This window comes from Calonectris borealis, chromosome 1 (genome assembly GCF_964195595.1).
Source record: "Calonectris borealis chromosome 1, bCalBor7.hap1.2, whole genome shotgun sequence".
Taxonomy (NCBI): Eukaryota; Metazoa; Chordata; class Aves; order Procellariiformes; family Procellariidae; genus Calonectris; species Calonectris borealis.
Genome location: NC_134312.1, coordinates 199,360,066 through 199,385,767, shown reverse-complemented (window position 1 = coordinate 199,385,767; position 25,702 = coordinate 199,360,066). Strand labels below are relative to the sequence as shown.

General features: G+C 37.4%; 1 protein-coding gene across 2 annotated transcripts in view; it reads right to left on the bottom strand.

Annotated features, from left to right (window-relative positions):
• Positions 1–745: 745 nt before the first annotated feature.
• Positions 746–25,702, bottom strand: part of SACS (sacsin molecular chaperone) — a 70,776-nt gene continuing 45,819 nt past the window's right edge. For both annotated transcript variants that reach the window (XM_075139927.1, XM_075139928.1), the window contains 3 exons: positions 20,582–22,064; positions 18,065–18,156; positions 746–13,919 (listed from right to left, as the gene is read on the bottom strand). In XM_075139927.1, the coding sequence (XP_074996028.1) occupies positions 2,359–13,919; positions 18,065–18,156; positions 20,582–22,064 (13,136 nt within the window). In that variant the 3' untranslated portion in view covers positions 746–2,358. The remainder of the gene's footprint in view (positions 13,920–18,064; positions 18,157–20,581; positions 22,065–25,702) is intronic.

Genomic DNA, 25,702 nt, shown 5'->3' with positions numbered 1-25,702 from the left:
TTTTTCTCTGTCATTCAGGTTTTCTTGCTCACCTTGGTTCAATATTTAAAATTACTTCAGACCACTAGCTTCCTAAGAACTAGGATTATTTTCTTTCTCACAGCACTCAACAATATATACAAAATAAATAAAATAAAAATATAACAAAATAGTTTAGTAGTTCTGCATAGCCATTTCAATGGTTCATAATAACATTGGGAAGGCAACATAAGTTGCTTACAAAACACAGTTACGTGTTTTGTTCCTTCCTCAAGATCTCACCTAAAAATGGGAAAGTGTTCATGTTGCTCCTCTGTTACGCATTTTCATGCTACCATGCTACCTTATGTTTTAGCTCCATTTAAACTAAAAAACATGACAAGAACTGTTTCCTTTTGTTAGTATTTTGCTTACACTGAACACTATTCATCTGACCTAATGCACAAACTAAGTAAGAGCCACAAAAGAATCTGTTTAAAAAACATACAGAATTAACTAAACTGATTTATTTCATGGCAAACGAGGATTTGTGGTTTACTTACATGCTATTTATTGCAAAAAAATGAGCAAAATGTACAATTTCTTTGAGAAAACTGCAAACACTTGTCAAGAAAAAAGCATTTTTCCTTTTTAATAGCATTTAAATATTTGTTCAGTTATTTAGAATGGATTGAAAAGAGAGTGTGTATTTACCTATGTAAAAGAAAGCTTAAAATAATAGGTAAATTTAGTCTACTTTATAAAACCAAAACACATCAGACTGAACTACATGTTTGCATTTTTCTTTATTAAAATTATGGCACTTAATATTTAACAGCAGAAATAATACTAGGGCTTCACAATCAGAAGCAGTATCATTTTCCAAACATCACATTTCTTCCCACTACAATTTGCAAGATTTTTCAGAAGAGAACAAGCCCTTTATAATTTGCACAAAACTGAAGAAGCCTTCATCATGATTTTTTATTTTTGGATTACAACACTATCGCAGCTGTATCAGCCCTATAAGCTCACTGTTGTTTACCTTCCTTTATATTCTGTAAGTTAAATTACAGTTTCACTGTGCTGTCAAGTAAACAATTGTAATAGCGTGTCACTGGAAAATGTTTAACATTTATGTTAAATGTAGCTAATCCAGCAAAGAAAAATCCTTCCATTTAGCATTATCCTTCCATATTTTTTAATTTTTTAGAATTTTTTTTACAAACAGCTAACGTTGAACATATTGCATGACATTACCAAAAGTATTACAAACTATAAAAAGAAAGAGTGTGAACTAAAAATCAGACTTCCCTAGGGCTGTAGTGAACAACAAAATAAAGAGCATTACAATGCAGCACCTTTAAACATGTAACAAAAAACAGTGCTCAGTGTACACCAAAAATGGGTTACTGAATTGTACTATTATCAATGTTTGTTTGTGGAAAAATATATATATATATGTACACACACAAAGGCACACACGCAGGGGAAAAAAAAAGAAACTCAAGCATTTAGACATCTGAAAACTGAGTTTTGGTGTTCAAAAACAAAATCATAAAACACCATAATAATGTTCACCAATTTTGTATCGTCCACATGCATTTTTCATTAAACAAAAGATGACGAGCTCTAGAAGAAAAAAGTAAATTAAATACTTAATTATTTTATAATAAGGTAAATGCAATCAATGCATGACATGAAGTTGCGTGTTAAATCAAGTCTCATTATTCAGCATTAAAATAACTGTACCAGTTCACAGGTACTAAACTGTCCTTTAAATGTTCACAATGTGATGCTGCAGCAAATTTGTAATCAGATCCAGCTGATAAGAGTAGTACTATGAGTGACACGAATGTCCACAGAACACAAAAGAATACAGAAATGCTTTGGAGCAATACCTCCAAAGTTATTTTCATTTCCGTCCCACCTCCCGTTTCATAGCATGTCCAGTCTTAAGATCAGTACATTGAAAACTGACATTACCGTTTTGGAAACATTATATTAAATGAAATAAAATCTAATAAGGAGTTATAATTACAGGCTTCATCTAACAGAAAGCTAAGCTTTGGTTATATAAAGTGCAGTTCAATAATATGCCAATTAATGACAGTATTGTGCATACAGCTAATTTTTGCAGCTCAGTTTCCTTGCAAATTTTAAAAAATATTCATGTTTTACAGTTTGCTTATACAGCAGGCTCAGTTAAAAAAAACCCTCCCGTTTAAATGAATTTCAATTCTAAGTACTTCAGTACCATCCATCTTTGTGCACTACGCTTCTGAACTGCCTGGCAATGTGTAACCTCTTGGATGTTCAGTAATCTGCACAATCGCATTTGTATGCCACATGGAATACCTAAGCTCTTGACAAAACAGTTCTCTAACCTCTTCAAATCTCTTAGACTTTTTGTTGTATAAAGTTTTCAAGTTTTATTATGATACAAGCAGTACATTCCATCACTCTCATAGCAACTTCTGAAGTAAACCTATCATTGGGAATCTGTGGAAAAGGAAGCAAGTCAGGATACCTAGTTTTTAAGCTATCTACTCCATAAGCTTCCAATGTCTGAACATCATTTGTAAGGCCTTCAAGTTGCTGACTATATTCCTCTATTTTTTGTGCAAGGGCTGCTGGTTTTACGTCTTTGTCTGATTTGCCCTTCACAGCGTAGTCAGCTGCAATCAAGGCTAGTTTAGTAGAAAGGTAGCATTTAAAGCATACCCATTCATTGGCATTTTTATGAAGGTCATTTCTTGCAGCTGAAAAGTTAGCTCGGGCCTGCCTCAGCCATCGACGTGCCTCTACAGGATTGCCAACAGATCTGAACGTAGGTGGGACGAAAAAGCGTTGCGAGTAAGATGGCCCCGTGGAAGACGGACACTTTTCTTTATACTGTTGCCTTTCAGATTTGTGGCTTGTTGCTTCTTGATTCCATGAAGTATAAAATCTCTGAAATGAAAATTTATCTGACTGAAATCGAGAAGCTGAGGATGAAAATGGTCGTCTTGAGGCTCTGTCCATATTTTGATCCATAAAGGCCTGTTTTTCTAGCCTGTTAATCTCATTCTGTAAATGTTTGAAAACTTCATTAGCTATATCAAGATTCTCTGCATTTTTATCTGGATGCCATTTAAGATACAGCCTCCTAATAATCTTTTTTCTTTCAGATTCTGGAAGCTTCCAAGCCTGTTCAATCACAGATGTCACTTCTCTTAATATTTCTGGCAACAAGTTTGACTTTATCTTTTTTGGAGAGTGATGTTTTGAGGACATTGTTTTGTGGCTCTCTCTACCAGTGAAAAGAGGTGGAATTGTCCTCGGTCCATGTGCTGGAAATTCTGTAGGACTGGTTGGGGTAGAAGGTGTGCTATCCCTGCTTTGAGAACTTTCCTCCGGTCTTGAAAATTTGTACAAGTCAAGAGAGCTCACTATTTTATATTCACTATATCCAATATCAATCTGGTAAATCTTCCCTAGAAAACTGGGACTTTCATCATCTTCTCTTTCTACTTCTTGTACAATGATTGCATAGGTATAAGTTGGTTGATATGATCCATATATATCACCACCTTCAGCATCAACAAGGTAACCAACATATTCACCAGGATAAAATACATTCATTGGATCCATAAGAAGTGTATAGTGAATTTCAGCTGGTATAGGAGTGCCAGGTGTTGGTAGTTCAAGTTTTGATGGCTCAGAAGAGTCATACTTCACTCCTAAACTGTCAAGCTTCTCACTGATCCGGTAAATATCATTACAACCCAGCATAGCAATTAAATACGAGGTATCAGAAATCAGGTTGTCAGTTGCAGATTTTAAGGTCATTGCTAATGCTAACAGGAAATTTATGTCTTTGCTGTCAGAATGCTGTATGTAAAGCAGTATTACTGCATTTCCGTATCTCTTCAGGAAAGCAAATGTTTCACTTTTGCTGTGGGGAATAGGAGCAAAACCTTTAACTCTTAATGTTGTTTGCAACTTCTCAAAACAGGAAACTTTCAAACCTTCTCGCAAAGCTTTGCAAAGTCTTACTGCTTTTTCTTCGTTAGCTAAAAAAGCATTGTCATTTTCATGCTTCATAATCCTAATGAGTCCTGTGATGAATTGTTCTGAAGACAACAGTAACTGTAACCTTCCCTGCAAAGAACATAATGCTCCAAACTGACAAATTTTGGGAGACTCTTCATCCAACTGTTCTTCAAGAATACTGCTAAGTAAGCGAGGCCTCAATTTCTGAGGGAATAACATTATCAATTTAGTATGAAAACCATGGTCTTTGCCTAAGTAACACTGGCTAAGATCAACAAGCATTTGCACACCGATGTTACCCTGGATTCTGCTTTTGTAGTGCGGTGCATCATCAAAAACTAAGATACTAGACTTTACCAACCTACCATCTTGACTGGGAAGGTAAAGGGCAAAATCCCTCATATTCTCAAGATCATTCCTAACCTTGACAGAATCATTCTGAAGACTTTTGAACAGGCCAGAAACTACCCTCTTAACTGTGCGCATTTCATTAGGATCCAATTGCTTTCCTTCTGAGTTCTTGAATATGCGACCTAGAACTTCAACATATTGCTTTGTTGAAATAATATCTTCAGTACCCAAATGTTTAAATAACTGATGGAAAGTACCAAGTTCTAAAGGAAGTTTGTAAAGATAAGGTTTAAAATCAGATTCATACTCAAGGTTTATTACTACCTCTTCAGGCTTAAGGAGCTTCCAACCTTCTTCCACCATTACAAAAGAAACTCCTCGAAGCTGAAAGCGGAATTCCCTCTTCTCTGTACTAAGAAATTCATAAATGCTTCTTAGGACCTTAGCCCTAGTTTTCACCATGTCCTCATCCAAAGTTGTTATATTGCATATATTCCTGCAGTTATTGATAACTTTGTCCAGGGGAGGGTCCAAATTAACATTCAGCATCATTAAAACTTGCTCAAGTTGTTCTTGCGCACCAAGACTACTTCCCTCTTGCTCTTTGATGCTTAAAGGTGTTGCTTTCTCAGGAAGAATGGGACATGAAGTCCACAACAACTGCAACACATCAGTCTGTTTGAATTTAGGATTCACCTGTGCCCCATTAAATCGAATAAGAGGAAGTGTCCCATTAACTTCTTGATACTGAGGATGAAATCTAACAAATTCTGCTGGAGCTCGTTCAGGGCACAGAAAAGGAATTAATGACAATTCTTTCAGAAAATTTCCTGACAAAAGGTCAGTTCTTTCTTGAAATATGTGATGAAGGAGGACATCGACAGTATTCTGTAGTGTTTCTTTAGACCAGCTTTCTGTATTTGCTCGCATGCTGATCTCCTTAGCAAACTGTAATAACTGTTGCTGTGAAATTATGAATTTCAATCCAATATGTCGTAGAAACGTTACCCACGATGGAAGGAATGCAGCTTGATTTTTTGGTTTTGTAAGTTGCTCTAGTTTCTTAAAAAAATCTTGAGGTATAAAGAATTTTTCAGGAAGCATAACTTCAAAGACTTTGACAGTCCTGTCATAAAAATATTTTGCAGGTTTTAATCTATTGCTTGCATCATGAATGATCAAAATGCTTTCAAGCTTTTCAAACAGCTGTTCTTTCATTTCTGAAGTTTCTTCAATGCTAGTTAGCCTATTCTTTAAGTAGATCAAGTGTTCTAATTTTGCATCGTAAGACAGACTTTCAATTTTTGGCAAAAGATGTTTCAAGTACACTTCAAGATCATCCACAGAGACACAGCCAAGCACAGTATACAAATCTTTCAAATGAACCTTCTCTTCAAGAAAAGCTGATGAAGTCGACTGTGTCCATCTGTCTACTTCTACTGATGGGATGCTTTTCGTGAGGACGTAACACATCCCATATTTTGAAATGCTGATGTATCGGCCACTAATTGATTTATAACATGGAAGAGACTTTAAAATTTTAATGTCATCCTGAGATGTCAAATGACATAAATTGCAATTGAAGTACATTAAGAGAGCCTCAAAGTCACTTTCTGCTAACTTTTCAGTCCTAAAAGTTGATGTCTGTACCATATATTGTATGGCTTTCAGAATGCTTGAAGGATTATCTATATTTGCTGTACATCCCGACAACAAAGGCACTAAAGCACTGTCTTTGGAGCAAATTTTGTTCAATGCCAGCTGAATACAGCCTGTTTTCATTAAAGCATGAAAGACTTTATCACTCTGAGCATTTGGAAAAACAGCTATATGCATAATGCTGAGGGGCAGCAAAACATCACACTCCGGCACAACAAGATGATTAGCTGAGAGAGTAAACCTTACACCTGGGAGCAAAGTCCAGTCCTTCAAAGTTTCAACAACATCATCGAATTTTGCTTGTGTATCTTCTTGCTCTTCTTTAGTATGTATAGACTCACTAATAAAATGCCACACATTTTTAAGCCAAGATTCACTTGCAAAGTTTTCCTTCCATTTCATACAGCTTCTAGTTTTATATTCTCTAGGCAACACAGATGATAACAATTCAGCAAAACTTGTGATATCAAAGACTTTAGCTACCTCACTGCTAAGTAAAATACTGTTGTATCTCAAATACAATGTGTTCATAAAGAGATCCTTGCGAGATGGAATCAGTTCATGGTATGTTGTTAAGAACTTCGGTCGCTTTGAATCAAAAATTTGCAAAACATTGTCAAGAGTAATGAGGAGTGGCAAGCCCTCAATTTGGATTTCACTTTCTTCTGCATCTTTAAAACAATAGTCAACCAGAAGTTTGAGACTATGGAAGAGTTTCAAATTTGTCTGCTGAAGACGACAGGGTAACTTTCCAATGTGGCAGTTAGAGTCTGGAAAAGAAAATGTCATCAAAAATAATCGGACATCAGCAGGTGTCACGTAGGTGACAGGAATATCTGCGTCTACCAAACAATGGTAAAGATTTGCAGTTTCATCACAGTTATATACCAAATTAAATCCAATTTCTAAGAGTAAATGCTTGAGTCTGTAAACATTTTCAGCCACTGTCTTCCGCGTTGTGATGTTGTATTCTGTATTCTTGAGATGTTGCAATTCGTCTTGTAGTAAATTGTCAAAGAACGGCCTGCCTTTGTTCACAGTAGACATGTTAACCCATGTGATGATAACAGCAGAATGCAAATCAGAACCATCAATATTTGGAGCTCGCATAACAGGTAGAAGACGCTTCAAATCTTCATAAATGCAACTGTAAACTGCTTTCACTAAACAATACCAATCTGGCTGAATATCAAGTCTATTAACTGGAAAAAAGGATAAAAATTTTTTTAAAGTGTCTTTCACAACATGAATGGGTGTGTTTTGCAGCACTGATACTGTAGGATCAGTGCCTGGAAAATACCGTTTCTTCAGCTGAATCAGCAGTTCAACATAGGCTGGTGCTATCAGTGCTGTCATTAGGCTACTATTCCAGTCACTTCTTACTCCGACACCATTATCATCACGCCATAGATTTCTTCTTGCAGAATCCAGAGCAAAGTGTCCATTCACATGAAAGGGTAACCCAGTTTCTAAAGATAACGGTAAGAAACAGAATGCTCTGTGGGGTTTTTTGTAATTATGAGTAATGCAAGCTGCTACCCCACCACGTGGAAAAAGAGTAATGTCCTCATTCTTGTGGGCTGAAACCACACTTTTGGATACCTTTTCCATGGCAGAAAAGCCTGACCTGTTACAAATTAACCAAGTTGTAAGATTTCCTTCCGAGTCTTCAGTATCCATTGTGTAAGTAATCTGTTGCACAGGTATTTCACTTAGCTGCTTTTTTTTAGTTACACTGTCAATTACAGATGCATGGAATTGCTTTCGTTTCAGTCTGTCTCCGTCAGTGATTTTGCCTTGTACAGAATACAGCACATTCAGTGCTCCTGTTGTCTTTTCTATCTCACAAATAGAAATTTTTTCCATATGGTTCAGAAACATTAAGAGTTCTGCTCCATCTGTACGCAGCTTATCTAAAAGATTTTGGACCATTCTATCTGAGCACGGAACTGAGGAAATTTCTGATACTTTCGCCATTTCTCCATTTCGAAGAGGAAACCTAAACATTGTACAATTATCCAGTTTAAAGTGGTTTCCTAAGTAGAGGTCCAGTACATCTGAGAATTGTGTTCTGAAATCTGCATCTAAATCTCTAAACATGCGGCCAGGACTTGTTGATGTTGAACCTGGTGCATATCTAGCATGAGGATCAAAAATACAAAGTATATCATTGCCAGAAATGAAAGAAGGGCAATCAGTAATGTGATAAACAGAATTGAAACCTATACCATATTGTCCAGTTTTACAGGGATTTCCTACTTTTGTACCTTTTCCAAGGTTCTGAATTCCTCGAATATCATCTTCTGTAAAAGGCTGATTGTTGTAAACACACAGTGCTGGTCCTTGAAGTGGTGCCCACTTCTCATCAAATATTCTATCAGCTGGATGCTGTCTAGGGTCAAACACAAAACAGATCTCTGTAGCTTTTGCATCATCTGCATTCTGAAGGAGCTCTTTCAGCATTTCTTTTTCTGAAGGGTAGGCATTAAGAATGCTTTTAATCCTACTTGTCAATTTTTCTTTCTGGCCAAATTCTGTTCCAAGGGTAGTAAAACAGATATTGGATGCATATCTTTCTAAAGCTTTATGGCGTTTTGGTATTGCTCCAAGCTTTACTGCAACTTCTCTTGGAATATCACCATGACAATATTTAACAGTTGTGTCTTTAACTTTAATCCATGGACAGTCATTGTAACACAAAGATTTTGCAGGCAGGAGTGCAAGACGAGTATCGGGTAACAAAATCTCGCCATACTTTTTCTCACAAAATTCCTGCTTCTTCTCTCTAATGAGGCCCCATATTCCTTCGCTAATTATTCTCCTGCAAAGCTGAAAGTTGTCTTCTGTTAGTTGTTTGGTCCCTCTTTCCTGATTTATTAATTCCAGAACTACAGCAAAATCTTCAACTGTAAAAGCCTGTCTTACACCCACACTTTCAAATAGCTCACGGAAACTATTTTTATATTTATTAGGCAACTGATAGAGATAGGGTGCTGCTTCAAAATTCAAATGAAAAGACACTTTTGTTGGATCAACATACACGTTCTCAACTAGAATAAAACTACAGTTTGTCAGTTGTTCAATTATCATAGCTTTTGTTGATTCATTTTGTAACATTGCTTCATGTAGATATTTGTAACAAGCATTAGTGATATTTTCTTGATACAACGTGATTCCATCAAATGACTTCGCAACTTCTTCTAACTGATTTATGACCAAATTAACAGCTGGTTTCTTCAGTAAACCCAAAAATTCTTTGACAGCTAATGACAACGCACCACAACCTTTAAAGGAGTGGGAATTTTCGTTAAGAATTGGTTGTATTAGGCAAACTATATCTTGATGATCAGCAGTGAAAAGATCGGTTGCTGAAAACATTGCTTCAGGCTGAAAATCACTGCCTTTCCAGTGCAGTGAGAAGCCTGCTGGTTTGCTAAGGAAAGGAAGGAAAGGGATGGTTTGACATTTTGCAGCAAATTCTTTAGCTCTAGGATCCCTAGATTTTAGTTTTTCATCAATGAGACTCAATATAATACTGCTTCTGAGACAAGCTGCAGCATGATCAGTCTTGTTAATTTCAGCTACTGACTCTGCACGTTCTACCAGATCTTCCCATAAAACATCGTCTTTAGCCATTCCCAACTGAACAAGTTGAACCAAAATAACGGGGTTAAGATAATCCTGAGTGGTGCCGTAAGGAAATCTTCCATCTTCAGCATCGTATAACTTTGCAACTCTTCCTTCAGGATGGATCAGTCTTGATGGTGTAACTAATGGATGTCCATCTAATGAACAGGGAATACATGGAGTAATACGAAGAATTCCTGAGAACTCCTCAACTTTTTCATTGAGAACATAACGTATCAAAGGATCACGCAGCTCTGCATCAATCTCCTGAACATTAGGGAAAAATACCTCAGAAAAGAACTGTTTCTCAGAGAAAGTGTTCTCCAATAATATGTATTTGCATCCTGCTTCTTCAAATCCTGTCTTTACCCAGGAGGGGAGATCTACAGCACACAGATTTTTGGAACCAGTTTTTTTAAGGTACTTCAGAAAGATCTTAAAGGCTGACGGTCCAACATCTGGTCGTTTCAGTATAGAATCATCTAAAAACCTTACATTCTTCATGGAAACCCAAGAGAAACCATCAGAAAACACTTTGATCCCTTCTTTGCTTTTCATATGAGCTATGTCTTCATAAAACCCTTGACAAATAACAGAAAAATCATCATGAACTGAATCAGGATCTGGCCACACTGCACAGTAACTGTAGTCAACTAGCTCACCATTGATTGCCATGTCACGTAGAACACAAAGTGCTTCTATGTAGGCTTTTACAATAACATGCCTCATGAATACTGTATTCCATCTTCCTTTCGTGTCCGTTTTCCAGATCTCTTTTCGATTTGAAGTAACTGCAAAGGAGCCATTTATATGAAGAGGTAAGCCTGTTTTTATTCGTAGAGGTAAATAGCAGAATACTTCACCCATGTTGTTGCAATTAGGTTTCACAATCCACTTTTGATCCTGGGTTTCAGACAGCAACACTCCTACTCCACCACAGGGAACAAGACCTAGTCTTCGTCCACTTTCATGTAATGAAAATTTTAAAGCATCTCCAGTGTCCATGCAAGAACATATAAGCCATGTTGTTGAATCTACTGTTTTCTGAGGCAATTCATCAGCTGATCTTTTTATCTGTCCTGATTTAGCCATTTCAAAGAAAGAAGCTGGATCATCTTCCGTACCTCTGAAAAGTGGAGACTGTAAATCAGCAATCCGCCTAAATACATGGTGAAATTCTTCTACTACTATCTGTAAGATACACGAGGACTTTGGTGTTTCAGTGGGAAGCTTTTTATTACTGCTGCTGCAGACCTTCATGAGTTTAGCCGCTTCCTTTAAAACACTTACATTTGGTGCAGTCAAGGCTTTGGAAGAACACAGATTTTTTTTGATAGTGACAACATCTTGTGCCACCCCGGGATCATCTGCCTCAATTTTCAAGTATTTCAAAACCATTGAATTTACACTCTGAGCAAATATTATCAGTCTATGACCACAAATGCTAAATTCATCCACAAGAGAGTAAATGTCTGCTGTATTGTAACATGCACTGCTGACTTCACTCACTTTAGCTTCCTGCTGAGTTCTAAAGGATAGCCTGAAAAGCGTTCCTTTGTAGCTGTAAGGAGATTCTACAGTCAGTGGTAGCTGGCAACCAAAAACTCCTATAAATGGCTTAAACTGATTGGGAAATTTTCGCAGCCTCTTCTGTTGTTTACTCCAGTTGATTTTGATCCCAGGGTTAGATTTATCTCTAATATGCTTACTGATATGGTTAACATTTGGATCAAACATAATCATGAACTCCCGGCTCAAAATAATAGGAACATCAGTGATATGATAAACAGAATTGAATCCCAGTCCAAATTTTCCTACTTTGTCAACTTCACTCCTTTTTAAAGACTCTCCTAACCGGGTTATATTTAGGAAATCAGAGTCAGAAAATTCAGAATTATTGAATGACCACAAAGCTGGACCATGACATGCTGCCATTCCTGGATCCAGAAGATTCTCTCTTATATCCATATTTCTTCTCATGTCAATCAGGAAATTACATTCCGTTGCATTAGCATCGTCAGCATTTTGAAGAAGCTCTTTAAAAATATCTGAAATGGAAGGGTATTCTTCCAAAATGTTTTTAATTCTTACAGTCAGAGGCTCTCTTTGCCCAGATTGCTCAAATCCCATATTTTCTGGATTAATCAATCTTGTACTAAGGCATGGGACATTTAACCACTCAGCAGTTTTCATTGGTATGTCTTCATGCACCAAAATTATTGGTTCAACAGAATCTTCAAGCAAATCGTTTAAGTCATCAACTTTGATATCACAATAACAGCACTCATGAATTGGCCTCATTGCAAGTTTATAAGGAAGTTTGCCACTGTATAGTGGCATGGGTGTATGCAGATTTGCAGGAATCTGATTGCTGTACAGCCATCTTATGATGCTCAACATAATGTGAAGATTTTGTTTACTCTCTTGTTCCGAGAGAGACTGCTCACTTTTTAGATATATTTTCTGAATGACCATAGAAACATGGTCTGGTGTTAACTGCTCAATTGAACCACAACATTTAAACAACTGGTGAAACTTCGCCATAGTTTTTGGCACATAATGTAGATAAGGCTGGAGATCAAGATCAGGTACTGACTTTATTACTGCTTGTGCGAGGGAACAAAATGTTTTACCTGTCCAAACCCAGGGAAATTTCAGGGCTTTAAAAGCTTCTTTGCCTTCTTCTAGATGATCATGCATAAATCCATAAATCTCAAGCAAGATATGCTGAAACTGATAATAGTCCTCATCACTGAAGGTTTTAGAACTGTGCCAATCAACCACCACTTTGAAATGCTTTAAGACTGCTTTTATGCTGGGCTTGGTGGGGATGCCAAGTGCTTTTTCTATATCCAACAGCACATTTTCCACAAGAGGAACTGAGGAACCAACTAAAATTGCATGAGATACATCACACATTTCTGGTGGCGAACACAGATTACAATGATCTCCTTTCCAAACTAAGGATCCTGGATAATTTGGAGGTCTTTCCTTACATGCAGGAATCCATTTTATTTTTTTCAGCGCAGCTTTTGTTTCAGATGAGTGAAGCAGTATATGGTTTTTGTTCAAAATCATCAAGAGAGTTCTAGCTTTTCTTAACAGCAAATCATGACTGGTGTTAGAGTTAGCATGCAAACTTTCAATTTTATCTGCCACTCTCATAATATCACTTTCTTCAAGATTGGCCTCATTTTTTAAGCCTATTTGTCTCAGAGAATGAAGAATATCTGAAGATGTAAAAATAACAGGGGGGAAGCAAATTTCCTCCTCAGCATAAAACAAATTTTGAAGAAGTTCTACCTCAGGATCAAAGAGTTCATTTGCTGACACTATCTTTTCCTGTGAAATCTTAATAAACTTTAGTGATGTCAGCCAATCTATCACATCTGTATTCTCATTTTTCAGAAAAGTCAGATTTTCAAGAACCCATTGCATTATCTGTGTTGTTTCATCATATGAATAAAAATCACTTCTAATGTCTTGTATAACAAACTTCAAGCAATCTGTGCTCTTTAGCTGTTCTATTTTCAGCAGGTTAGCTAAGCGAATAGTAGCTTCATCACTGCTGTCAATTATTGGAATAGAAAATCTTAGACCTGGTGGAATTTTGGCAGTGTGGTGTAATACCTTACTACCTTTTAGCCCAGTAAAAACGGGGACACTTTCATCAGACGATTTTTCGATTTTTTTAAATATTAGCAATTCCTGAATAATTTTTCTCTCTTTTTCACTTGCATCAGTTAAACTAGCTAAGAATGCCCTAAGAGCATCTTTATGTGTTGACGGGAATGATGCAACCTGACTGCATAGTTTCTGTAAGGACATTTTTTCCATTATTTGTAAAACAGCACTTGGTAATGGTGGATGCAAGTATTTTTTCATAAGTGGATGTTGGATAGAAATATCCAGCTTCTTAAGTACAACCCCTCCAACTTTCTGAATAATATCAGCTAAGTATTCCGGGAGCTGAGTCTCAGATTCGTCTTCCAGAATGATAGGTGATGGATTCCTAAATCTAACCAGTTCCACTGATGTTTGGTTTTCCTCCAGCAGTGTCTTGGGGATAAGCGGCATGTCATCAAACACACTCAAGTCATCAGAAAAATGTATATATAGGTTCTTCCAAACCATCTTAAGCCAGGAAACTGATGGGTGATTTTTGTCTTCCAAACCTGGATACCACTCTACCACCATGTCTCTGCCAGGCCACACGCTATTCATAACTTCTTTAATGAGCCGGGCAAATCTTTCTGGGTTCAGAAGCTGCAGCTGAGTGCATGGCCTTCCTGAAATTACAGCAAAAGGGCAAAGCCATGAAAATCACAGAGCAGAATTACATAACAAAGTGTTTTTGGTTGTTGGCGGGGGAAAGAAAAAATAAAAATAAAAATTAAAAAAAAAAAAACAAAAAAACACAAACAAACAAAAAACAAAACAAAAACAAACAAACAAAAAAATCTAACTTGTGCCCTGCCTTTTCATTTTGTGGAAAAAACTGTTTGTTAAATAGAACTGCAGACACCAGCTCCCCTTGCTTTTAGGAGTTAATTAAAAGCAAACACATTCCATATTAGTATAAAAATTAAAACAAATTGAAAATTATCAATATGTTATCACACTTGTTAGTTTGACACGACAGTTCTCAGGCATACATAGCAACTATGGATTTACAATCAAAGTAGAAGCTTCAAACGTATTTTTTTGTTTGGTTGATTCTTTACACTACTTATTTGGCTAGCGGTAAATAAAAATCTAATCCATTATTTGTTTGTCTATAACTGCAAAGATTCAAATAGATTTGAAAGATTATTTATTAGATATAGCAAAGGGTGCAGATGATCTTACACTAAAACTGACAAGCAACAAAACTCAGTTGTGCAAGGAGTGCTGAAACAAAGTTTAGATGTATATGCTTTTATTCTTATTATCAAAGCCCTCACTAGAAGAAATATATGTTAACACTCATCTCTTAATTATCATTAATACAACTTTTACTGAAAAATTACAGAATGTCTGAGGGTAAGAAAACAGCACAGAATATAAAAATACCACTACTTCCCAACAACATCAAAAACAATGACAGAAATGGAAGCAAGCATCTATTTGAATTTCAGATCTTTCTTCCACCTAGACTTCCTTCCTTCCATCTGCTATTTCCTTAAAAGCAACAGTCTAATTAAAAATATTATCTACTGCCCCTGCTTTGCTGGAAATCGGTAGTAAAACACCTTCAGAAAAAAATTTTTTTCCTTTCACTTCATGCCTACAGAGCTATGCATTGTTAGTTCTATTGAACAGAAAACGCAGGTAAACAAAGCAGCCTTGTGAAAGAGAGAAATGCAGCAGTGGGCCAGCAAGATAAGAATCTACTTAAAAGCTATGCTTAAATCCCATTATTTGAGCATAGATCTTTAGAAATACTGTTTTAAAATCTATACATGAGATCTTAAAATACTGGAAATCTTCCTGCATGGGAATTTATTAAAAAGTATATAAATACACCAATGAAAATATTGATCATTTCTATGTAACGTAACTACAAGTTTTCTTCATCAATATGCATTTCCCCTCAACTGTATTTAGAACTCTTTTCATAATTATCTTTGGTAGCTATCTTTTGGCAGCTCTATTTGGCAAGTTTTGTTTACAAGAAAGCTGGGGTAATGAGAATAGCTAATCACCAAATTCGCACAAATATCAAGCTTCAATCCAAACCAGTACATCTTCAGTTAATAACCATACCTGAAAATCCCCAGAGAAGCTGTTGGGCTAGAATATAATCAAATCCATTTTCAGAAAACAGCTCATGAGTTACACATTAACACACTAAATATAGAAACAGTAATTAACTAGAAAAATACAGTACACATTTTAGGAGAGAAAAAATAAGATCTGGTTGTCTTTGTACAACACAATAGAAAAAATGTATCCCATTTTCTCAAAGAAATAATACAAGAAAGTTTCTATTTCTGCAACTGTACCAGGAATCTCTCTGATATAATTTCTACAGCTATAAGTAAAATTCTTGACAGGTAAGGTTTCAAAACCTGTCAAAAACCCCTCTAATACTTATTATTTATAATAACATACAACTTTTATGGTATTGCAGTTGTACTTTACAATTATGCAAAATCTTAGAATGAAGAATAATTTAGGAGAAGGTAGAATGAAGAGAAAAGTAGGCACTACGATCTTGCAAAGGATTATCTAAAAGTCCTTAGGCATTTCTAGAAGATTTAGAAGAATTATATTTGTCATACTCATTTACAAAAATATGTTCTTCTAATCAGTGAGAGGCATACTACCAACCAAGAACAAGTCCCTAGAAAAATGCCATTCAAAGAAACTGCCAGAGGAAGAAGAGAGACAGAAGCAAGACCTTAAATGTGACCCAGGAACTAAAAAGACTAGACAGACTTTGTTGCAACTCAGAGACCAAGCCTGGAAGTGAAGGAACGTCCTAGGAGAATTCAGCAAGGGATTGCTTTATGAATATACAGGGTTTTTTCATTTTAGTCACCTCTGCTTTTTCTGTTTAAGCTGTATTCAAGCATATAGTCTGTCAAATCTATATTTTCTTTTGGTTGTTTTGCTCTGTTTTTTTAATTTAAGCATAGTTTTGGACTGCTTTGTGACATTCACTTGGACGAAATTGCCTAGGACAATACATCCCAAAAGTCAATTTAAGGTATCATCACAAGGAACTGGCATTTTTCAAAGCTAACATTCCTGTCTTCCATACAATTTTTCATCCATCTAATCTCACTGTGGCTGTCTTGATCCCTATATATTTCTGTTATTTTAAAGTCCCAGCAATTACTACTAGAGTACACAGTAGTTCTTTACGGTTCTATTACAGATTAAGAATATCCATTGTTTGGATACACTACTTTCAACAGTTTATAGTCTGTATTAAAACAAAACAAAACTAATTAAAAACAGTACTGGGGAAATTAACAGTAAAAAAAAAATAAAACAAGCATATCTACTGCAACAATAGACACAACACCCATCACATAATATGCCCATAAGCCTTTGACAATTCTGCTTTTTAGAACAAAGTTTTGCTTTATAGTAGTTTCAGACTTGCTGTTCTTCATATTCAATGAAAGTCCCAGCACTGATTTCATATCTTCTATACAATTTATATTATTTTAAATATTGACACTGTTTACTCTGTGCAATAAGTCACTCCCAATTCTTTCGATTTTTTCATAGATGCTTTGCCATACTTTAAAAATGTATATCTTAGCCTCAGAATTATCTTATTTTTCTATTATTTTTGATAATGAAGCAATGATCAAACCATGGAGAAAGCAGTAGGTTTCCAACTGAACAGGAAGAATAATAAACAGAGAACATATAAAGGATTGAAGGGGAAAAAAAGGTCAGAACACAGACTGAAGAAATAGAGACTGTGACTGAATGACTGAAGACCATGATAAAGGGCATCAAAAAAGGCAAATCAAGACAGTGATTTATAGTATTCTATGTCTGGTTCTAATGCTTTCAGTCTAAAAAAGAATTCTAATAAATTGAGCAATTTAGAAAAAAGAGAGACAAGGATCTTTTTCTGAAAAGCACATTTTCTATACATTGAAGAGTAAAATAGCTCACCACATACTCACACTGTTTAAAAATAAGCTGAAGAGTGACTTGTTTGCAAATTGTGTTTACATGAAATGACTTCTGAGACTCAGACTTCAAATTTACCGATCGAATGCATAATGAAATGCAAAGGTGGAAAGATAAATATAGACAAACTCTGAGTAGAAAAAGAGGCAAAAAAATTTAATTGTGAAGGCAGTTAAACATAGAAGCATCTTATCTAGAGATGAAGCAAACTTCTTCACCAAGTCTTTCGATCAAAACTGGAAGTATTTCAGTAGGTTCAGACTGACACAACCATAAACTATGAATTAAGACTCAGGGAACACTTGATGAAGTTATATGGTCTACAGTGTGCTTGAGGCTAGATGCTTAAGCTAGTTTAATCTGGTTTTAAAAAAATGCACTGATGTGATCACTTGCAATTGTGAGGTAAGAAATGATCCACAATACCAAAACCATGACACAGCTATTGCATATGCAGATACCACAAATGCAAAATAGAACTCAGACTGTATTAAGTGGACAAATACTATTTGCACAAAATTACTGAACCTTGAATACATGCTTTACGAAGTGAGTATCTATTCTTTTATTGTATATTCTTCCCTTGCCTTTGCCTTTTTGTTCATTTATAATTTTCATTTGTGTCATTTCCATTTCAAACAACATAGCCTATTGTATCTTAAATATTTCTTTTAGATGACCAACTTATTTATGTGAACTCCATTTCAAAAAAGACATTGTTTTAACTTGGGTTTAGAACTAGTCTGTTCAACCCTTAGCAATCTGTTTCACTATATGAGAATACAAAAGACATTACCTCGGCTTTTGGCAGCTTCTTTCAAAGCAGCTAGAACTTCAGGTTTCAGGTCATCAGAAAGTAACCTTCCTTCCAGGCCAGGAAAGAGTGATCTAAGCACACCATAAAAAAAACCAAACAAAAAACGCCAAAACACACTTTAGCAAAGCATCTAATTTATGTTGCTGCACAGAAATTACCAGCATGGTAATCACCATGGTAAGACAGTCACATGCAAAGCAATTGCTTACATATGCAGAATTTGGCTTTCAGTGGGCATTTTCTTATAAATGAGAAAATCATACATTTAGAAGCAGAGAGTAAAAAACTAATTTTTCCAACTACTCTTCTTTTCAAAGCAGGTGTAAGCAAGTTTTCTCTTGATAGAAAAACTGGGATTAGAAAATTATTTTCGTCTATTTGTATTCTAACAAAAAAAAAAAGGTAAATACCACCTACTATTCTATGTCTCTTAAAAAGATTCTATTTGAAAACATACAAAAAATACCACATGTAATTCTAGGACTTCACACACATCTGTGGATTCCAAAAGATCTGCAGAAGTGGTTAAGACTACTGTAGCCAAGAGTCAGTCTCATCGTGCCCTTCCCTTCCTTTATGTTAGCACTTAAAACTAAATAGTTTTTTAGGGCTTTGGTCTTCCTGGAATAAAAAATAACTATCCAGTTTATTTCTGACAGGAGGTATACCAACTATATATAAACCAACACAGAATCTTCCCTATTCTTCCACAGGTGTTAACAGAAAGAAATTCATAAGAGCTTATTTCAGCTTTTTAAGCAGGCTCCAAATTTGAATACACAAAGAGCCAAACTCTTAAGTTGAAAGTGTTTTAAAACATCTAGCATAAGTCATTTATCTTATTTATAACATCAGAATTAAAAATAATTACTGTAGGCAAGAACAGAGGCAAATAAAGCATTACTATTTCAAGTTTCTGTATTATCATAGCTAGCAAGTAGATTTATGCCTGGTATAAGATGCTTTTGTATCAGTTTTACAAGACTAACCAAACTAAGTCCATTAACAACAGCACACGAACTGAGTAAGATTAAGTTCCCAAAAAAGTATCTTATGACTAGTCTGAAGCAGGACTGTAAGGAAAATCTGTTAGTCTCATCATGGGAACGTTTTCTGTATTAGTATACTGGCTTAACTCCTGGAAGGAGAAACAAAGTGAAAGAATAGCAAAAGATAAATCATCTCAAAAGATGCTAGAGAATTTTTTTTTTTTAAGAAGACACTAGAATCACAGGCTCTGAGTAGTGTTAATCCCCTGAATTGAATGACCTGAATTGTCTAGAACAAGAAGGATCATGGTTTCAGAATATAATAGAAAAAGAACAGCAGCAGACCTGAAAAAAGCAAACTCCCTTCAAGCAACATGGGATGACCAGTTACCTGCATCCAACTGCTTTTCTTGAAGATGTGTTGTCTATACATATATTCAAACCACAATTCACAGAAGGCGCTTACTTGAAGCACTTTTTACCTTAATAATACCTACATTGGCACACTTCAACCCACCTCTACTTCCTGTATAAACAGTTCATAGGTCAGTAAAAGCAGCAAAGCACATGTCACATTCTCTCAAGCTGAGGATCTGAAAATTAGTGGAACTCTGAGGGAAAGGAGAAGGAGGGGTGGTTGTGGACATACATACGGGTAGCACTTCATAAGGAGGAACAGCTACAGGTAAACATCTGGTGTGTCTGAGTGACTTCAAGCAGTACCTCTTAAGAGATTACTTGGAGAAGTGTCCAGATTTAACAAATCTTTTACACATGCATAATCCAGTACAGACATAAAAAGCAGTAGTCATGCTTTCCCCCCAGTGACCCAAGGGCAATTATTCCAGCTAGCCTGCTCTTTCCTATCCCCTCCCCAGTGTTAAGCTTTTTTGGCAGGTGAAATGTGAACCAAATTGGAACATTGATGGAGCTGGGAAATAAGCAAGGAATAAAAATTAATTGGAGAGGGACTGGAAAGAACAAAGGGAGAGCAGATGTAGAAGACAAACCCACTTCCTTCCATGGTAGTATCTGCTTACTCCCTGAAACCAACACGTATTTAGTACTAAGCCCTTCACTGAAAGCAAGTGTGTGTGGTGTCAAAAAAAAAAAAGCCTGAAGTATTCTCAAGCTTTAATTTAAAAAAAAAAAAGCTTTTATCATTACCTAATTTAATGCGCTTCCTAGTATGCATGTTTCTAACCTCCTCCCTATTTATAATTCTCAGAAGACAGCTAATTTGAAATATATCCTGAGGTATTCCGCTAAAGCCTAGATCACATGATTCTTTATAAAGTTATAATGGCAAGTAGCTGTCAAATTTTTCAAATAAGACATATGCACACAAACATGTACGTATATACAGAAAACTGAGTTCTATCTATGCATTATTTCATTACATTACAGGCTGCTGCATATCATCTTGTTTGTTGATAAGCAAATAACAGTCTGAAGCTCTGTTTTAACATTTAAACTAAAAACCCAGTATTTAAAATATTAAGTATACCTGGGATATTCTTCTGAGGTTATGTAAACTACATCCTGTTCTGACACAGATGAGGAAAAAGGAGTAAAGTTTCCATTCTGTAATGGCAAAAGCTCCAATCCAATCAGATCACTGTAGACTCCATCAGAAAGCACAAATTCTAAAAGATGAAGCTTTTCTTCAGCAGGTCCACTGTGTCCAGATTTCCTTAGTACTTGCCGTACTACAGCAGGAGTCACTTTTTTCACAGCTTTAGCAGTAGAAATAGTAAGATGCACTGCACTAGCAATATTTGCTGGTACCTTGGCAATCTGCTTCCCTGAATTCTGGAGGTAGTTGAGAACAGACTGTGTGTACTCCAAACTCTCATCCATTTCAGAAAAGTGCACCTGTTCCACCTTTATCCATTGATTACTCACTGAGTAAATAATCGTATGCTGGAGCAGCTCTTTAAAGAGAGGTACTATAATTGGTTTCCAGGGTACCCTGATTTTGTTCTCATCAGGCCATAACCCATAAATTCTTTCAGCTGACAACGGAAAATCCGAATTCTTCTCAGTCTCCATTCGTTTGATAGCTTCCAAAATAAGGGTGGTATATGCCTTTGGCACTATATTTACCACAAGAAGATCATTCCACAAAGCTGCTGGATCTCTCCATTGATCCAGCTCTCGCCATTTGATACTCCTCCTATTGTCTGTGAGACCAAAGAAACCACTAACATGAACTGGGAGTCCAGTTTTGCTTTCTTCACCTGGAGGCAAAGGCAGAAAACAAAATGCTCTTCCTGAAAAATCTGCTACAGCTCCTTTTTCCTCCCCATTAGTTGATAAAGACATGGCTATTCCAATAGTAGGAACAAATTTCAAGTCATCAGCTAAACAATCCAGTTCAGTACACATTCCTCGACCACCTACACAATTACATACTAACCAAGATGTTTTCTGTGCGTCCTTAACGCTTTCATCTTCTACAACTATATTTACATGGTATGTCACACATGTTATGCTATTGCTTGGAACTCCCTTACAATACTGATTTATTGCAGTTCCTAAGATTTTGATAGAATTGGGTCTTTCATGTTTCAAGGCCTTGTTCTCACTAGCAGTTACTCTAAAAATCAGCCTCTCAGTTCCATCAGCTTCCCTAACATGCAATGAAACATCCTGAACGCTCTTCAAGAAGAGCAATACTGTGTCTGCATCTGCTCTGAAGGATTCAAACAGCTCCAAAACCTTCTGTTTGTCGTAAACATTGCTGCTCAGCTGGGAAGGCTGCAGGCGAAGTGGGAAACGAAAAAAGGTACCAGGAAAGTTTCCATTCTTAAAGGTTTCCTTAGTGCTGCCAAATACACCAATGAATGGTGCAAATTGGTCTGTAAGTTCATTGATTTCCTTGCTGTCTTCTTTTAGATTCCAACACTGGCCTGATTCATGAGATCCAAAAAGGGTTTGATGGGGATCAAGCATTCCAATCTGGTCACCGCTGAAAATACTAGGGACATCTGTATACATAAAAACAACAACTATCAATAATCCTAAAAAACATAGTTTTCAAAAAGTCTTAAGGAACAAGTTTTAAAACAGCAAGAAAAACAAATGTTATAAAACTGCAATGAACCTAGTATAATTCTGATAACATAATTCTGTGCTTATTGACAGTAAGAAACAAGCACACCCCTATTCTGCAATTAAATATATAAATAGTCATTCAACTATCTGAATTTTAGCAAACAGTGAACAACAAAAAGTGTATTTTTTTCAACTCTATACTTCTATCTTTCCAGTATTTTCAGAAAAAAAACCCAATTTAATTTACTAAAGATGTATTCTATTACATTCATACTTTGCAGATTTTGAAGGCTTGCAAATAGTAACCTTGTACATTTAAAACCATGAATTCCCAGAATTATCAAACCACTGAACATATTAACTAAACTTTTATTCATGCTCTAGTCGGCAAAATACTGTGAAAAAACATTCTGTGTCTTAGAAACTCACGTCACAAGTTAAAAATGTCATTTCAGCAAAAATGTGCCTCTTATCCTGTACTATTATAACTACTATATAGACTGTAAGCACTATTTATGCTATATGCTTAGAATCATAGAATTACTTAGGTTGGAAAAGACCTTTAAGATCATCGAGTCCAACTGTTAACCTAACACTGCCAAGTCCACCACTAAACCATGTCCCTAAGCACCACATCCACACGTCTTTTAAATACCTCCAGGGATGGTAACTCAACCACTTCCTGGGCAGCCTGTTCTAAGGCCTGACAACCCTGTCCGTGAAGAAACTTTTCATAACGTCCAATCTAAACCTGCCCTGGCATAACCTGAGGCCATTTCCTCTTGTCCTATTGCTTGTTACTTGGGAGAAGAGACCAACACCCACCTCGCTACAACCTCCTTTCAGGTAGTTGTAGAGAGCGATAAGGTCTCCCCTCAGGCCTCCTCTTCTCCAGACTAAACAACCCCAGTTCCCTCAGCCGCTCCTCATAAGACTTGTGCTCCAGACCCTTCACCAGCTTCGTTGCCCTTCTCTGGACACGCTCCAGCACCTCAATGTCCTTCTTGTAGTGAGGGGCCCAAAACTGAACATAGCATTCAAGGTGCGGCCTCACCAGTGCCGAGTACAGGGGGACAATCAGTTCCCAACTCCTGCTGGCCACGCTATTTCTGATAACAGCCAGGATGCTGTTGGCCTTCTTGGCCACCTCGGCACACTGCTGGCTCATATTCAACCGGCGGTCAACCAACACCCCCAGGTCCTTTTCCGCCAGGCAGCTTTCCAGCCACTCTTGCCCAAGCCTGTAGCGTTGCATGGGGTTGTTGTGACCCAAGTGCAGGACCCCGCACTTGGCTTTTTGAACCTCACACAACTGGCCCTCGGCTCATCAATACAGCCTGTCCAGGTCCCTCTGCAGAGCCTTCCTACCCTCAAGCAGATCAACACTCCCACTCAACTTGGTGTTGTCTGCAAAGTTACTGAGGGAGCACTCAATCCCCTCGTCCAGATCATTGATAAGGATATTAAACAGAACTGGCCCCAATACTGAGACCTGGGGAACACCACTGGTGACTGGCCGCCAACTGGATTTAACTCCATTCACCACAACTCTTTGGGCTTGATCATCCAGCCAGTTTTTCACCCAGCAAAGAGTACACCCGTCCAAGCCATGAGCAGCCAGTTTCTCCAGGAGAATACTGTGGGAAACAGTGTCAAAGGCTTTACTAAAGTCTAGGTAAACCACATCCACAGCCTTTCCCTCATCCACTAAGCTGGTCACCTTGTCATAGAAGGAGATCAGGTTAGTCAAGCAGGACCTGCCTTTCATAAACCCATGCTGACTGGGCCTGATCACGTGGTTGTCCTGTACGTGCCGCGTGATGGCACTCAAGATGATCTGCTCCACAGCCTTCCCCAGCACCAAGGTCAGACTGACAGGCCTGTAGTTCCCCAGATCCTCCTTCCAGCCCTTCTTGTAGATGGGCATCACATTTGCTGACCTCCAGTCAAGTGGCACCTCCCCGGTTAGCCAGGACTGCTGATAAATAAATGATGGAAAGTGGCTTGGTGAGCACTTCCGCCAGCTCCTTTCAGTACCCTTGGCTAGATCCCATCTGGCCCCATAGACTTGTCTGTGTCTAATTAGTGCAGCAGGTCGCTAACCACTTCCCCTTGGATTACGGGGGTTTCATTCTGCTCCCCGTCCCTGTCTTCCAGCTCAGGGAGATGGGTACCCAGAGAACAACTGGTCTTCCTATCAAAGACTGAGGCAAAGAAGGCATTAAGTACCTCACCTTTTCCTCATACCTTGTCACTATGTTTCCCCCCCACATCCAATAAAGGATGGAGATTCCTCTTAGCCCTCCTTTTCCTGCTAATGTATTTATAGAAACATTTTTTATTGCCTTTTACAGCAGTAGCCAGATTAAGCTCTAGTTGGGCTTTGGCCCGTCTAATTTTCTCCCTGCATAACCTCACAACATCCTTGTAGTCCTCCTGAGTTGCCTGCCTCTTCTTCCAAAGGTCAGAAACTCTCCTTTTTTTCCTGAGTTCCAGCCAAAGCTCTCTGTTCAGCCAGGCCAGCCTTCTTCCCTGCCAGCTTGTCTTTCGGCACATGGGGATAGCCTGCTCCTGCACCTTTAAGATTCCCTTCTTGAAGAATACCCAGCCTTCCTGGGCTCCTCTGCCCTTCAGGACTGCCTCCCAAGGGACTCTGTCAACCAGGCTCCTAAACAGGCCAAAGGCTGCCCTCCAGAAGTCCAAGGTGGCAGTTCTGCTGACCCCCCTCCTTACTTCTCCAAGAATCAAAAACTCTATCATTTCATGATCGCTATGCCCAAGACAGCCTCCAACCATCACTTCACCCACAAGTCCTTCTCTGTTGACAAACAACAGGTCCAGTGGGGCACCTTCCCTAGTTGGCTCGCTCACCAGCTGTGTCAGGAAGTTATCTTCCCCACACTCCAGGAACCTCCTAGACTGTTTCCTCTCTGCTGTGTTGTATTTCCAGCAGACATCTGGTAAGTTGAAGTCCCCCATGAGAACAAGGGCTAGTGATTGTGAGACTTCTCCTAGCTGCTTATAGAATATTTCATCTGCCTCTTCATCCTGGTTGGGTAGTCTATAACAGACTCCCACCATGATATCTGCCTTGTTGGCCTTCCCCCTGATTCTTACCCATAAACACTCAACCCTATCGTCACCACCTGTACAGCAGTAAAACATTTTGCCAGAATAATAGGTTTCAGAGTGAATATTACCAGCTTGTGAAAGAGCATGTATTATCTCTCTCAAATGTAAATGTGCATATACCTCTATTATGGAATTTTCTTTCTAGCATGAAATAAAATCACTGCTTATTATGCAAAGAACCTGCATAAAATTTTCAGTCTAGCCTAACTTTCACACTTCTACTTGCACATCTACTCTATTCTGGGCCTCTATAATATGAACTGCAGTGCATAACTGAAATAACAGTGTAAAGGAATGTTCATTTCAATATAAGGGACTAAACACATAATGATGTTACTAGAAGAAAAAGATCTCCTCCAAAAACCTTCAAAATCCAAAGGATACCTTATAAAGTTTTAGAAAAATAGGAACACTTCTTAAGGAAACTTAGTCAGGGTTC